Here is a 17,273-nt window from a genome sequence, read left to right as displayed (position 1 = left end):
TTTTTTTGAGATGGAGTCTCACTCAGTCACCAGGCTGGAGTGCAGTGGCACAATCTCAGCTCACTGCAACCTCCATCTCCCAGGTTCAAGTGATTCTCCTGCCTCAGCCTCTTGAGTAGCTGGGACTATGGGTGCGCACCACCACGCCCAGCTAATTTTTGTGTTTTTATGGAGACAGGGTTTCACCATGTTGGCCAGGATGGTCTCCATCTGTTGACCTCATAGATCCGACCGCCTCAGCTTCCCAAAGTGTTGGGATTACAGGCATGAGCCACTGTGCCCAGCCTCTCCCTTCCATCTTCTAATCTTCAGCTAACTTTTCCTAGGGGAAGCATCTAACATGAAGCCAGTGAAGCAGGAAGCCCAGCCCCAGCAGTACAGAGTAGAGTATAGAAAATGGAGTATGCAGCATAGAAATATCAAGTGAATAACTGGCATGGGTTACAACAGAGGTTTTGATAAAAAGCTCTGGTAATCACAATACTGGAGCAAATACTTCTTCCCTAGAAGAGAAAGAAGGATGTCAATCCAGTGTCTGTTGCACACAGCAGAAGTCCATCTAGCTAGTTTAGCATGTATGCTGACCTCCTTTGAGAAAGCTAACTACATCTCCCAGATTCTCTTGAAACTGAGGTGACTCTAATTTAGTTTTCTGGATTAGGTGGAGTCAAGTCACGTCAGAGGCAGTGTTTGAAGCATCCGTTTTGCTGGTGCAGGTCATACCTCATGGATGGTTCTGGAACCAAGAATTCCGGTTTTAGCTTTCTGTGATCCTGGAGTCAATGTGGTTGCTGTAGCTACCTGATTAGCAGCTTTCTGATTGTGGTGATCAGTCCCTTTGAAGGGCCAATCTGCACTGTGGTTCTGGGAGTCATTGCTAGTGGCTCAGCCTAGAACCTACTACTTCAGTCTTTTGATTGCAAGCAAAAATGATGAGAATCAGTCCTTGACCTCAAGAAGCTCAGAGCATAGTGGGGGAAAGACAGATAAACCTGGTAAAATTCAACATGGTTCTGTGCTTTTTTCGAGGCATGTGTATAATGGGAGTTTGTAAAAGTCAGTTAGGAGCAGGAAGGACTGTGACTAGTGGCCATAGGAGTCTACCTACAGCTCTCCCTACACTCAATCCTGATTACCTAATTACCTAATTACCTTACTCTTCTTGGCCCAGTTTTTTCTTTGCATACTGAAATTCTTGAGGATTTTGTAGTGTTTGTATGGATTCAACTTTGCCAAAGTTCAGTTTTCTCGCTAAAATTGAGTTGCTTATTGAGTAAATTTCATGAAGTAAATCACAATTTCCCACTGACATCATCCAACCTTTATATTATTCCCTTTATACAGTATTCACCCTATATGTTACTCCTTCTGCCAGGCAGGCCTGCTCTACCCATCTGGTCAAATCCTCTGAGAAGTTTAACTCCCTTGGGTCAACAGTTTGCTTAGACCGCTATTAGACCATGAGATCCTGAAAAGTAAGGCCATGCCTAACCCACTGCATATCCTTCCTGCCTAGGATAGTGTTTGATACATAGTAGGCACTACAAGTAGGTGTACTGCAATGTCAAGTATATTTTCCATTGATTTGCTTGCCAGCTTAGAGAATTAGGTATGTTTGATGCTGTCCCTAAGAACTAGGTATTGTTCTGTGCTTCATCAGGAATCCTGATGGATATCTAGAAAGATAAGAGACTGAATTCAGAGAAGTTGTCTGTGGCAGAGAAGAATCAGCAAAGACCTCATGTTAGAGCGCTCAGAAAGGGAAAGTAAGCACACCAGTGTCACTGATGGGTGACTCTGAAGCTTACATGGAAGCTGTGTTCTGTCAGCCCTGTTTTTACTGCCTACTTGATAATGGGCCACCCAGGATCACAAACTAATAACAGGTATAATGAAGTCAAAAGCTATTGGCAAATCCAGACTTTAACTGGGACGAGAGTAAAGGTTCCTATTTAGGCTTTGATCTATAAATAGTATCTCTCTCCACAGAGTCTCTAGATACTGGTTTAAAACTCCCTCCTTAACAAACATTCAGTGTAATTATTCTATGTTGCTAATGAAAAGCAAAACCATGTGCAGTCTAGTTCAGAATAGGTTATTCATTTGTGAAATGTGAGCCACTTAACGGGAACCTGACTGAATGAAAGACCACTCCAGCCCCATATAAAGGTGAGCAAAGGATATTTAGATATGCTACTAAAATCCATGCCTAGATAAGTCAGACAAGAAGAGAGCTTTAAATTTGGACTGTATTGTCTTGGCTCCTTAAAGGATTTTTAAAAACTAAATTTTACTTATTTTAGTTCCATCTGTCTTTATGAAAAAGTTCACCTTTCATGCCATCTTCCTGAATGGATTTTGCTGAGGCATTTTTCATCACATTAAAAAAAGAAAAAAAAAGTCCACGGGAGAAATTTCTCTCAGGCTTGGCATCAGCACTCCCCTTCTTCCAAACCAATTGGTTTGTTTTTATCTCATGGGCATCATGAATTCTTTAACTTATCTGATTTTTGTGTTACTTGATAGAAAAGCAATTTTTTTGTCTCTGAGGAGAGACAGGTCCAGGTGGTGCCAGCAGCTCATTTCCTCCTCCCTGGAAGTGAGCAGACTCAGCAGATCTGAGTTAACTCAACAGACACAGAAGCTGATCTCAGTAGCTGAGTTCCTAAGGCTACCCCACGCAATCCTATAAAAATGTGACATGTACAGCACTGCAAGGCAGGGTTCCTTTCTACTAGAACATTGGCCACAGGGCACCCAGGCTACCTGATGAGCCTAAGCCATGGGATAATGAGAATTTGGGAAACAATTGGTGATCTACTACCTCCCTGTATTAGTTTGTTCTCACACTGCTATAAAGAACTACCTGAGAGTATTTAATTTATGAAGAAAAGAGGTTTAATTGACTCACAGTTCCACAGGCTATACAAAGGCTTAGAGGCCTCAGGAAACTTACAATCATGGCAGAAGGTGAAGGGGTAGCAAGTACATCTTACCATGGTGCAACAGGGGAAAGCGAGAGACAGCAAAAGCGGAAGTGCCACACACACACTTTTAAACCATCAGATCCCATTAGAACTCACTCACATGAGAACAGCAAGGGGAAAATCCACACCCATGATCCAATCATCTCTCACCAGGACCCTCCTCCCTCCAGGCGATTACAATTCGAGATGAGATTTGGATGGAGACACAGAGCCAAACCATATCACTCCCTGCTCATAAAATTTTTTCTTAATAAACCCCATTCTAGATCTTCTGGAGGTGTGTATTTGAAATCTCATTGCCCACATGTAGAAAACACATAGGATGCTAAGATTTCCTTCTTTGTAATTTAATTTTTTGATTGTTAATTTACTCACATAATTCAAAACTCAAAAGATATTAAAAGTTTAGAGTGAAAATTTTTCTTTCATCCTTATCATCCATCTTCCTAGCCTTCCCCCAAAAATTATTACCTTGTTATCTGTCCCTCCAGAGTTTTTTCATACACACAGAAGTATATGCAAATATGTTTCTGCTTTTCCCAGATTTTTCCCTCACATTTTGCAACATTATTGTTCTGAACTTTGATTTTTTTAATTAAAAATGAATTTTTGAGAGTTTTTAAATAATATATATATGAGAACTTCCTTGTTCTTCTTTCTGGCTTTATAATAGTGCATTAATGTGCTATAATTTATAATTTAGTTAACCACTCTTCTATTGGACGATGTATTAGTCTGTTTCATGCTGCTGATAAAGACATATCCAAGACTGGGCAATTTACAAAAGAAAGAGGTTTAATTGGACTTACAGTTCCAGGTGGCCAGGAAAGCCTCACAACCATGGCGGAAGGCAAGGAGGAGCAAGTCACATCTTACGTGGATGGCAGCAGATGAAGAGAGAGAGAATGAGAGCCAAGTCAAATGGGTTTCCCCTTATCAAACCATCAGATCTCATGAGACTTACTCACTGTCAGGAGAACAGTATGGGGGAAACCACCCCCGTTATTTGGTTATCTCCCACCAGGTCCCTCCCAACACGAAGGAATTATGGGAGTACAATTCAAGATGAGATTTGGGTGGGAACACAGACCCAAACCATATCAGGGGACATTTATGTTGTTTCAAATATTTTGCTATTACAACAGTATTTTAATGAATAATCCTGTATGCACATTCTTCACAATTGTGCAATTCAGTCTATAAAACAAATTTCTAGAAGGAAATTTCTAGAAATTTCTTTAATGATTAATTTCTAGAAATTTTTATAGTTATATTCTCTAGACAGATCTACAATTTATTTAAGATTTACAATAGTTCATGGCATGAAAGAGTGATCCAAACTACTTTTTCCAGTAATTCCTCAGCAATGATTTCTTCAAATAAGAGTTGCTTGGTGAAAGGGTATATACATTAATACTTTCGATAGGTGAAGCAAACTGCATTCCATTTGGATTATAACAAATTACATCCTCATCAGCAACATGAGAGTAGCTCCATCGCCACATGCAGAGCAAAATATGTTATCGCTTTGTGGATTTTTTCCAAGTTATAAGTCAAAAGGGAGTATCTTGATACAGTTTTAATTTTAATTTGCATTTCTCTGATTATAATTGAGTTTGAGCATTTTTATTTTTCAATGAATTCTCCATTCATATTCTTTTACTATACTCTCAAGTTTTTTGTCATTTTCTTTTTTGTTTGTAGAAGATTTTTTATATATTAAGAACATTAATCCTTGTCGTAAATATGAACTGCAATTATTTTTTGTCTCTTATTTGCTTTTGATTCTGTTTATAGATTTTTGTTGCCACACTTTTTTAATGTAGCTGAATGTTTTAAATTTTTATGATTTATGAATTCTTTGTTAGACTTAGGCCTCATCCATGTCAGTAGTATAAAATAATTCTCCCATGTTTTCTTGCAGTATAAGCGTAGTTATACATTCTAGATAGATCTACAATTTATTTGAGATTTACAATAGTTTATGACATGAAATAGGGGTCCAAACTGCTGTTTCAAGTAATTCCTCAGCCAGCATGATTTCTTAAACTATCTTTTTCCCAATAATTTGAGGTACCACTTTTATCATATTCTAAATTTTCCTATGTATTTGGCACTAGTTCTGAATTTTTTATTGTAACCCACTGATCTTTCTTTCAAGTCCAGCACTGGGATCACACTGCTGTAATTATTGAGGTTGTATAATGTTTTACTACCTGGTAGAGCTAGTTGCCCCTTATTTCTACTTTTTTATTTTTCTTTTTTGAGACAGTCTCACTCTATTGCCCCGGCTGCAGTGCAATGGTGCAATCTTGACTCACTACAACCTCCGCCTCCCAGGTTCAAGCGATTCTCCTCCCCCAGCCTCCTGAGTAACTGGGATTACAGGTATCTGCCACCACACCCAGCTAACTTTTTTTGTATTTTTAGTAGAGACAGGGTTTCACCATGTTGGCCAGGCTGATTTCAAACTCCTAATCTCAAGTGATCTACCCACCTCGGCCTCCCAAAGTGCTAGGATTACAGGCGTGAGCCAACACACCCAGCCTATTTCTACTATTTTTTCAGAGTTTTCTTGGGTTTATTTTAACTTTCAATTCAGTCTAGTCTAGTTCCCAAAACAAAAATCCTATCGGCATTATGAGGCAATCATATTAAATTGTGAAACTTACGATGTTGAGTTTTCCTTTCAAAAATATGCTATGCCTTTTATTTGTTCAAGGCTTCTTTCGTGCCTTAAATTTATTTTAAATGTTGCTTCATATGTGTTTTGCATATTTCTGACCAAATTTATTACTGGATAATTTTGTCTGTATTTTTAAGTAGTCCTTTTCATCTATTATGTTATAAGTTATCGTTTTATATATTAAAGTTATCAATTTCTGTATAGTAATTTTATACCCCATTACCCTACCAAATTCTTATTGTTTGTAATAGCTCTTCAGTTAATTATTTGGGGTTTACTGAATATTCAATTGCATAATTTGCAAATCCTGATAGTTTAACCAGCAGTTTTCCAACTCTGTACCTCAACTTTCTTTCTGTTGTCTAATGTATTGGTTAGTATTTCCAGAACAATGTTAAATATTAACAATGGTAGTAGACACGCTCATCTTCTCCGTAACTGTCATGGGAATGTTATTCTGTTTCCACACTAAACATGATGCTGGTTTGGGACCAGGAAAGAGATATCTTCCCATGTTAAGGAAATATCTTCTCTCTCTCTCTCTCTCTCTCTCTCTCTCTCTCTCACACACACACACACACACACACACACACAGAGAGTGAGAGAGAGAGACAGAGAGAGAGAGAGAGAGACAGAGAGAGAGAGAGAGAGACGGAGTCTCGCACTGTCACGCAGACTGGAGTGCAGTGCAGTGGCATGATCTCCGCTCACTGCAACCTCCGCCTGCCGGGTATAAGTGATTCTCCTGCCTCAGCCTCCCGAGTAGCTGGGATTATAAGCGCCCTCCACCATGCCCTGCTAAATTTTTGTTTGTTTGTTTGTTTGTTTGTTTGTTTTTGAGACGGAGTCTCGCTCTGTCACCCCAGCTGGAGTGCCGTGGTGCTATCTCGGCTCACTGCAAGCTCCGCCTCCTGGGTTCACGCCATTCTCCTGCCTCAGCCTCCCCAGTAGCTGGGACTATAGACGCCCACCACCATGCCCGGCTAATTTTTTGTATTTTTAGTAGAGACAAGGTTTCACCATGTTAGGTAGGATGGTCTCCATCTCCTGACCTCTTGATCCGCCCACGTTAGCCTCCCAAAGTGCTGAGATTACAGGCGAGAGCCACGGAGCCTGGCTCTTTCTCATATTTATTGAATAATGTTGTTTGCTTTGTTAAAAGAGAGAAATGGTGTTGAAAGTTATCAAATGCCATTTTAGTATCTGTATAAATAATCATATGGTTTTTTTTCTCCTTAGATTTGTTATTATAATGAAGTATATTACTAGATTTTCTAATATTAAACTTAGAATAAACCATATTGATTATGCTTTATTATTTAAAGTACTGCTGGATTTTGTTTGCTAATATGTTCTGCTTACTTTATGAAAATAATTTAGAAATTTTCATTCTTAGCCTATGCTTTGGAGCTGTTTAAGTAGCAATAGAATTATCAGTTCTTAAATATCTGTTTGTTTGTAGGGATGAAATCAAGCTGTTTTGATTTTCTGTGCCTCCTATTTGGTCTTTAAAAAAATGCTTTCTTCTGAGAAAATTACCCATTTCATCCACATTTTCAAATTAATTTGCATGGAATTGATGAGTCATGATTCTTTACAGTTCCTCTGTTTCTAAGGTGGATTCTCTTATCTGTCCTGATTCATCTGTTTGATTAGAGTCTTCCGTAGAAGTTTCCTCAAGCAGGTACCTAAATGATATGTCCTCTGAATCTTTGTATATCTTCTCTGGAAAGAAGTGTATTTTGGCAGGGAGTAGTACTTTTGGGTCTCAGAGTTGCTGTCCTTTATGCCTATATTCTAGATGTTCTGTGGATGTCATTCTATAATCTTTTCTTTCCAGCGTTGTGTATAAGAAGTTCAATACTTTTTCCTTTGAAAACACCTTGTACTTTCTGTCTGGAAGATTGTAAGACTATTATTACACCCTTGGAGTTTAGGAACGACATTGGGATGACCTGATATAGTGAGCTTGCCAATCTGAAAAATAATTTATTTAGTAAGCTCTGGGGAATTTCTGTTTTCTTTTTGTTTATTATGGCTCCTTGTCTATATAACGCCCTTCTTTTAGGAATGCCCACTATTCATATATTAGATCTCCTAGATGAGTCGTTCAAAATTTTTAGAGTTTCTTCATGCTTTCCAAATATGTATAAAATTGTCTTCCAAGCCACAAATTCTGGCCTCATCGGTGGCCATCTTTTCTTCAATTTATCTAAGACATTTCGTATATTTAAAAAAAAAAAAAAAAAAAACCTTGAGTTTTAGAATAAAAAGTTGCCTGTGCTGTAATCAGATATCTGTAAGTGTTCCTATATTTTTACCAAGAGTGAGGAATGGAGAGTTCAAGCTATTATTTGCTTCCTCCTCAGTTCTTTTCACTAGATGATACCTAATCTAGTTTTCCACTTGTTTTCCTTCTCTAGGGCTACTGGGTTTTTTATATGGATTGTTATTTTTTCTTGCATATTCTTTGGGGTTTGGACCCAGCTGCCAGGTCACCTTAAAAGGAACAAAGTTCTAGATGGAAAGCATGGTGAGCTCCAGCCAAGTTGTCATCCCCTGCTGATGCACCAGGAGGTAGTCTCCTCTCTCTCTCTCTCTCTCTCTCTCTCTCTCTCTGTCTCTCATTCAGTGACCCAACCTGCCTTTTCTTCTCTCTGTCTTTTTCAGTAACTTTAGAGGTTTTTACTTACATGGATGAATTATATAGTGGTGAAGTCTGGGTTATTGATGTATCCATTACCCAAATAGTGCACATTGTACCTAATAGGTGATTTTTTTAATCCCTTACCCTCCTCCCAGCCTCCCCACTTCTGAGTCTTTCAACATTCCTTACACCACTGTGTATGCCTTTGCCTACCCATAGCTTGGCTCTCACTTATAAATGAGAACATGCAATATTTGGTTTTCTGTTCCTGAGTTACTTCATCTAGGATAATGGCCTCCACAGCTCCATCCAAGTTGCTGCAAAATACATTATTATTATTATTATTTATTTATTTTTTTTTTTTTGAGACTGAGTCTCCCTGTGTCGCCCAGGCTGGAGTGCAGTGGCGCGCTCTCCACTCACCGCAAGCTCCGCCTCCCGGGTTCACGTCATTATGGTTGAGTAGTATTCCATGGTGTATATATATGCCACGTTTTTCTTATGCATTCATCAGTCGGTGGGCACTTAGGTTGGTTCCATGTCTTTGTAATTGTAAATTGTGTTGTGATAAACATATGAATGCAGTCTTTTATATATAATGACCTCTTTTCCTCTGAGTAGATACCCAGCAGTGGGATTGCTAAATCGAATTGCATTTTTAAAAAGTCAAAAAACAACAGATGTTGTGAAATGGAAACGTTTATACTCTGTTGGTAGCAATGTAAATTAGCACAATATCTATGGAAAACAGTATGGTGATTTCTCAACCCATCTTTTTAACTTTCCCACATCCCCTTAAAGGACTGAGATGATGAGTTCCCCCAGACAATCACACAGGTGGTAATATGCTTCCTTCTTTAATAGGCCCAACAGCCCCTTCACCCAGCTATCTTCTTGGATCCTGCTGTTCTAATCCCCACCCAAGGACTCCATGCCACCAGTCCCTAGGTTCTCTCTAGTGGCTGAGGGGGGAAAGAAAATCCCATGATGCCATTGTCCACTGGATCCAGGCAGGGCTGAGAACTCACATTCCCCAGATACTACTTCCTGCTGGGCTTAGGAGAGGTAACTCATGGTTGAATTGGAATTGGAAAGGAAGAAGTCTGGGTTGAATTTAAGCTGTCATATTGCCACTAACCATTTCAACTGAGACAGGAGTTTTGTATTCTAAACTCCATGAATGGGATCCATGATGTCCTGAAATTGCCATCGAATCCTATCTATCTATCTATCTATCTATCTATCTATCTATCTATCTATCTATCTATCTATCTATCTATATATTTTCTGTGGATTTTATTGGCAGGTTTTAATCAAATTCTCAAAGAGATATTTAGAATCAATCTTACAGAATCATATCCAAACTTGATAAAATCCCCAATATGCCAATTAGTCCGCTGTAGATAATATTCTAAGTCCAATAGTAAAGAGGGTCTCAGTCTTTCAAACACTGGTGATTATATCTGGAAGTCAGTTTAAAGCAGTAAAATTAAGATAGTTTTGTTTTCCTTTTTAAAAGCGGGAAGCGGAATGGGGAAGAATAGCTTAAAATTTCTTACATTCTGGCAAGGACAAGTTGATGGTGACCCTTTGGCACCTGGCATTCAACTTCCAAATATCAAATATATTATTTTCTATCTCTTGAAAAGGTATTACTGGCTTTAATCAAAAGTAGGTCAGCATGATGTCCACTACAAAGAGCTTATGTGGTTACCTTTGAAACACTAGCCCCAGCAATTCTAGTGGAAAAAAGATTTTATGCTTTTTTATTTGAGGTGAACCTAAATAGAAAATGAATTTAGAAAGATCTTCTTTGTCTCTAGCTGGTAGAGAAAAATGTGGTCGTAAAATATGCCTTAAATTATTTTTAGATTTTTAAAATATATCCGTACATTCTTTTTATGCAAGTTACTCTTTTTTATATATACTTTAAGTTCTAGGGTACATGTGCACAACGTGCAGGTTTGTGACCTATGTATACATGTGCCATGTTGGTGTGCTGCACCCATCAACTCAGCAAGTTACTCTTACACATAATGATAACCCAGCTAGAACACTGCCAAGTGGGAGCAGAGTGGGAAGAGGAAGAGATTAGGCCATCAGCGTAGGGCCTTCATGCTGAAGGCCTGAGGACAGACCCTTCTACTACAATCTACAGTTCCCTACACATTCCCCTTAAATTAACTAAAGTGCACTCTCATAAGTATAAAGATATAAAAGCATTATCAAGAATTTATATAGTCCTAAGACTTTTACCCATATATTAGCTATAATAATATTAGCTATAATCAAAGGATATGAATAAAAGCTTGCCAAATTTTCTAAAAGAAATATGCAGTTTTTAATGTCTTAATCATGTAATGGCTATATATAAACTTAGTCTTTCATTATACTTCATCTCTTCGCACTACCTGTTATCCTTTTAACAAATATGTGCTCAATTATTATTACTTGCTGTGCGATTGTTGTTGTTAAGTAGCACATAGCCAAAGCCATGTCCAGGTACCTAGAATTCAGCCATCCCCCAATTTAACCAAGGAATGAACATTAGTAGATACAATAAGAATAAATTGCATCGGTGACTATCACTAAATGATCCAGAGCTTAAGTCCACTAAAGCCAGATGCACCCATTCTTTCAATGCAGCTACTACCAAATCATCAGAAATAGCACTCCACATGAGACCTGTATACCACCCTAATTTAAAGCAATGCCACCTTACCACCTTTTTGCTGGGAATTTTTCCTCTAGCTCCCAGGTGGTATTCAAAATGATTTCCTAAACTTTATTTAACCGTGCTGTGTTTATTGGTTTCAGATGGCTATACCACTGATGACATAGAGTTTTACTGGAATGGAGGCGAGGGGGCAGTAACTGGTGTTAATAAAATCGAACTTCCTCAATTTTCAATTGTTGACTACAAGATGGTGTCTAAGAAGGTGGAGTTCACAACAGGTGAGGTTGTTTCCCTCAAAAGGTACTAGAGGTGCTGTGAAAGGAAGAAGATGGTTCCAACCAAATGATGGTCTGATTACTTGTCTTTTGTTTCTCAACTCAGGAGCATATCCACGACTGTCACTAAGTTTTCGTCTAAAGAGAAACATTGGTTACTTCATTTTGCAAACCTACATGCCTTCTACACTGATTACAATTCTGTCCTGGGTGTCTTTTTGGATCAACTATGATGCATCTGCAGCCAGAGTCGCACTAGGTAATACATTCTCAGCACTGCAGAGAACTAACAGGTTTTATTTTCAAACAAATAACCAATATCAGGAATTAGAGGGAAGGGCTCTCTTATAGCAAGCCGAAGAATTAGATCATCATAAGAGTCCCTGAATATAAGACTTCTAAATGTAAGCATGTCTACAATGAATATTCTACAATGTACTGTCTTTTTAGCATTTTACCAAAACAAACAAACAAAAATCTTGGACTATATCTAGCACTACTTAAGTGTCTCATGGAATATATTTTTAAATTCTCATTACGCTAATTTTTACTAACTTTGGGATGACTTCCTCTTTAATCCCTGTTTTTAACAGTGAAGAACATACACAATGCACTATTTTCAAATGAATTTGGAGAAAGCTAAACCATGTGACTAACAACAAGCTGTCAATTGCTGAGAAATACTATCCTTTGGATACTAACTAAAATTAAATCGTATTAAGCCGAGTCTCCTTTAAATGGAGTTTATTACACTTGAATAAGGCACAGATAATTCATCAGCTATATTAATAATCTGTGGTCAAGACAGAATAAAAATGATTTCCTTCTTGGGGGAACAAAATTTAGAACTAATCCTGCCATGGTTAATTAATTGCTGAAAGCTGATGGGCTATGTTTGAGACTTTAAAGCATTCCTTGGAAGGTTAGGATGTGTAAGGTCTGTCTGGTGAATCTGGGGATGTGCAAGTCTGTGTCACTGTCTGATCCTACAGCCATTTCAGTTATTTCTTTCTGGGGCAAATTCTCTCTCACACACACACACTCACACACATAACATTTCTGGCTAAGCTAACATATTTCATCTCTTCATTTCGGAGACTATTAAGCTGGACTAGATGATCAGCATACCTGTTCACAGCTACACTAATTGCCATCACTACAGCTTACTTGTAATGACTGAATACATAAAGCTCACAGAGTCAAGTGTTTGTTTGTAGCACTTTATCAATCTTTGAACAACCTAAGATTAAAGAAAGCAAACAAATAATAGTATCACACGTATGTATCTGCATATATTACTTGAACATGAGTATTGTTATGTCTATATGCTACACTTAAGAAAAAAACAGTGGATGGTGTCCACAGCAGAGAATAATAACTAGTAAGTTTATGAATTGTGGTTTTCTTTACTCTTCTATCCTCAAAGCTAATACTATTTTAATTAGAGATATTAGAGATGTTAGTATATAAAGGTGCTTATTTAAGCTATTCTTTGGACTGTAAAACTTGAGATATTTTAAAACATGTAATTTAAAATGGCATTCATTTACTAACACTTTTTGTATAAAAATGTAAAACAAGGAGTAGAAGCAGAAATGCAACTGGCGAATTTGTAAGTGACTCATTCATTTCTGTGAAGCACATTAGCTAGAGTTATATCAGGTGAAATTTAAAGATTTTTTTAAAGAAATAAGAAAGACCACTCATTATAGCATTTTATATCAGCCCAGCACATTAGAATTTATTACTGATCTGAACCACTTTAATTTTTTGTCTGGCAGTCCTGACCTCCTGCTTTATCTGTTATTCTAAAAGTTGAATAGTCAAATCTGGGAATATGCATCTAGAATAATCTGATTGGCAAATGAATGCGAAACTATTTTTTCCTTCATTTCATTTTGCTACCTCCCATTCCCTTTGGAAGTTTTCCTTTGTCTTTACTATCTATTCCATACTTTCTGACTTTATTTTTAAGAGCCTCTATCAAATTTTCGATTTTACCTTTTCATCTCATTGCTTATTTTAAATGCTATTGTGTAACATTTCTGTGCTCTTTTGACCCTCACTGGGTGGCCTAAAACAAAATAACTAATCTCAGATTTTCTGTTCACCCAGTTATAAAATGAGAATAATATACACTTCTTATCATTTTCAGGCTGTTATGACAGCCATATAGGATAATTTATAACTGTAATTATTTAAAAATGTACAACACTATACAAATGTATAATATTAGTATGCAGAACAAATATCTACACGAGATTCTGACTTCTTTTTCACTTCTTGCTTTTCACAGTTATCACTTCATCATCACCATCATCACCACAAAATATGTTATACAGCTAAGCAAACGTTATACTATTAAGAATGCTATATTTAATAAAGTAAATAAAACACAATCTGTCCTTTATGAGCTTATAGTCTTAAACTTCTTTAACAAATCCAAGTTCAAACTTTTAAGAAGTTGTTTTCTGACATCACGGAACTAATTCATGCTAGGTTCTGGAACCAAGAAAATAGATAATATTTGAAATATCAAAGTAACAAGATAATAGTAAATGTAAAATATACATAAATCAAGCACTTGATACAAATTATGACATTTCTCATGTTTCCTCTTTTGGTGATGTTTTGCTATGAATTACACATAATTATTTTAAAATGCAATACTGACCTTGTAATTTGGGTGTCCTGTTGATTCATGGAATGAAGTAGATCTCAAACTGGTCAGCAGCTTTCAATTTGGTAGAGGATGCTATAGGGATTAGTATCACAAAGACAAATTTAGGAGCACAATGAATGAGATGCTGAGAAAAGGAAGAAGAAAAATGTGGTCACGTAATAAAGTGAGTGACATTCAATAGTAGGATTTCAATGGGATTTTGATCTGCTTTTCCGTCTGCTTTTGTTTTTATTTTGTGCAATTAAAAAACATGTTTTCAACCCTTCATTAACTACACATTCTATTTTATGATTCATTAATGGACTATGTAGGGAGGCTAATGCCTTGTCTTTCAAAATATCTGCCCTTTTTGCCCAGTGGTTTATCATGCTACTGTGATCACTCAGGGGCATGAATAAGGAAATGGCAAATGGCATCTGTCCTCTCAATCTTGAAAAAGGAACTTAATAGTGGTGCCTTTAGCTAAGCGTTGTCTTTCTCTTTCACAGGAATCACCACAGTGCTTACAATGACAACCATCAGCACCCACCTCAGGGAGACCTTGCCAAAGATCCCTTATGTCAAAGCGATTGATATTTATCTGATGGGTTGCTTTGTGTTTGTGTTCCTGGCTCTGCTGGAGTATGCCTTTGTAAATTACATCTTCTTTGGGAAAGGCCCTCAGAAAAAGGGAGCTAGCAAACAAGACCAGAGTGCCAATGAGAAGAACAAATTGGAGATGAATAAAGTCCAGGTAAGATATTAAATATTCCTAATAATATTCTTGTTAAATTTATCAGCATCATGATGTCCAGGGCTCTTATAACTTCAAAACAATTAATAAAATATTAGTTTATCTTTAATAAGACTCAACCAAGCCTTCATTTTACATATTCAGGGATTAAGGAATGAAGAAGTTAGATTGTGGGTTATATTGATTAGTAATATACCCTGGAACTCAATCCCAAGTCCATTATTGTTTATTCTAAACCATTTGTAAAAGCATGTGTAAAGTAATCATGCTAGATTTGCGTGGTAAATACATGAGAGAACTGAAGTGAATACACTTTGCACTCCTAAATGCAGATGAGGCACAGTGGCCATAACCACAGACTGAAATCAAACTGCCTGGTTTTCATTCCCAGTTTAGTCACCTACTGGCTTTACAACTTCAGCCAAATCAACCTACTTAAGTCTTTATCTAGCCTTTTCTCTCAGTGTCCTCATCCATAAAATGGAGATTATTATAGTATGTCTATCTCACAGAGTTGTTGTAAGAACTGAGTTTTTCTCATTGGTACATCTTCTAACCTGTGATCTCATTGGATGGAATTAAATTTAAACGAATGATCGGTTTATTCTTTTTTTTTTTTTGAGATGGAGTCTTGCTCTGTTGCCCAGCCTGGAGTGCAGTGGCATGATCTCGGCTAACTGCAAGCTCCGCCTCCTGGGTTCACGCCATTCTCCTGCCTCAGCCTCCTGAGAGCTGGGACTACAGGCGCCCGCCGCCACGCCTGGCTAACTTTTTGTATTTTTTTAGTAGAGACGGGGTTTCACCGTGTTAGCCAGGATGATTTCGATCTGACCCCGTGATCCTCCCGCCTCAGCCTCTCAAAGGGCTGGAATTACAGGTGTGAGCCACTGTGCCCGGCCCTGTTTATTCTTTAAAAACATCTCTGTAGCCTCTACCTCTGAGCCATTTTTCACTGAAATCAATTTACCGTTAAGGACATTGACATGTGTATCTATCTCAAATTGTTTTCAAGATAGCACACAGGGTGACAACTGTTCATTTAGGCACTGATCTAGGCATTTGGGACACTGATGTGAATGAGACAAAATTCCTTACCCTCATGGACCTTAGGTTCTAACATGAGAAGATAGGCAATAAACACAAACAAATAGTAAGAGGATACTTTTAGTTACCAGTAAGTGCTAAAAAGAAAGTAAAACAGTGACTCATATCTGTAATCCCAGCACTTTGGGGGGCTGAGGCAGGTAGATCACTGGAGCCTAGGAGTTTGAGACCAGCCTGGGCAACATGGCAAAACCTTGTCTCTACAAAAAATATAAAAATTAGCCAGGCATTTTGGTGTTTGCCTGTAGTCCCAGCTACTTGGGAGGCTGAGACGGGAGGATTGCTTAAACCCGGAAGGCAAATGTTGCAGTGAATAGAGACTGCGCCACTGCACCCAGTCTGGGTGACAGAGTGAGACTCTGTCTTAAAATAATAATAATATAAAAAAGGAAAACAGAGTACTGAACAAGAGAGTATTTGGGTCAGATTTAAGGGAGCAGGATACTTTGGTAAGACCTCTCTGTGGAATGACCATTTGATCTGAGACCTATGTGACGAGAAACAGCTAACCATGCCATGTCCATTCTAGGTAAACGAAATAGCAAGTGCACAGGCTCTGAAGCAGGAATTCCTGTGTGTTTAAATACTGAGAGAAGACCAGTAGAGCAAGAGCAGAGTTAGTGAGGGAGAAAGCAGAATAGTGTGAAATGTGGTTGGATAATTAAGCTTAGGCCAAATTATAAATTTTCAGGGTGTATCTTCATTCTCTTTACTATGACGAAAGTTTGGACAAACACTGTTTGAAAAATTAGCAAAGAAAACTTAGAGATTCAGCCAAGTGGTTAAAATGCAAAGGAACACATCAAATAAACTTCTATCTTTGTGTGAGGCACTATGTTCAGTGCTATGGGAACAGAAGTAGACAAGATATTTGCCCTCAAGAATCTTCTGATCTTGTTGTGATAAGAATATTATACTCATATGAAGTGATTATAAAATGAGACAGGACACAGTTAGTTTGAGTTGTATAACGGAAAAGAAGCAGCTTCCCAATGTCTGCTTGTAACCATACCAGCTTTAAAAGTATTTTGGGAGGCCACCTCTTTTCTATTCCCATCCTCATCTCAGTTGCCTTTCAAACATACTAGTTCATCCTCTGCACATCTTGGAATGTGTGTTAATTGATAAGTCACGAGGGAAAACCCTACCCAAAGGAGGTGGAATAGGTTCAGTGCTCGGAAAATTCAGAAGGCATGAACTGAATGGATACTCAAAGATAAGTAGAATTTAGGAAAGTATAATGAAGAAAGCAGGGCCCTTCAGTTGCTAAAAAGCAACGTTCTCTGGGGAGAGTAATTACATTGAAACAGGAGAGTTCCCTGATCCGCTCATCTGTTGGGCTGCCACGCACTCGAACCCTATGGGAGGGGGAGCATGAAGACGGACAGGTGTGGGAGCCAGGGCCAGCACTTTTGGGTTCTGGCCCCATGGTAGCATCTAGAAGTGGGTGCCTGCAATTCCTGAAGCCCCAGTAGGTGTGT

General features: G+C 38.0%; 1 protein-coding gene across 1 annotated transcript in view; it reads left to right on the top strand.

The window, feature by feature from the left end:
* Positions 1-17,273, top strand: part of GABRB1 (gamma-aminobutyric acid (GABA) A receptor, beta 1) — a 262,575-nt gene that overhangs the window by 228,578 nt on the left and 16,724 nt on the right. Inside the window, exons 3-5 of the mRNA XM_011975036.1 lie at positions 11,138-11,275; positions 11,379-11,531; positions 14,444-14,682. Coding sequence (XP_011830426.1) covers positions 11,138-11,275; positions 11,379-11,531; positions 14,444-14,682 — 530 coding nt within the window. The remainder of the gene's footprint in view (positions 1-11,137; positions 11,276-11,378; positions 11,532-14,443; positions 14,683-17,273) is intronic.

This window comes from Mandrillus leucophaeus, unplaced genomic scaffold (assembly GCF_000951045.1).
Source record: "Mandrillus leucophaeus isolate KB7577 unplaced genomic scaffold, Mleu.le_1.0 Scaffold1504, whole genome shotgun sequence".
NCBI lineage: Eukaryota > Metazoa > Chordata > Mammalia > Primates > Cercopithecidae > Mandrillus > Mandrillus leucophaeus.
This window is presented reverse-complemented; position numbering and strand designations above follow the sequence as displayed.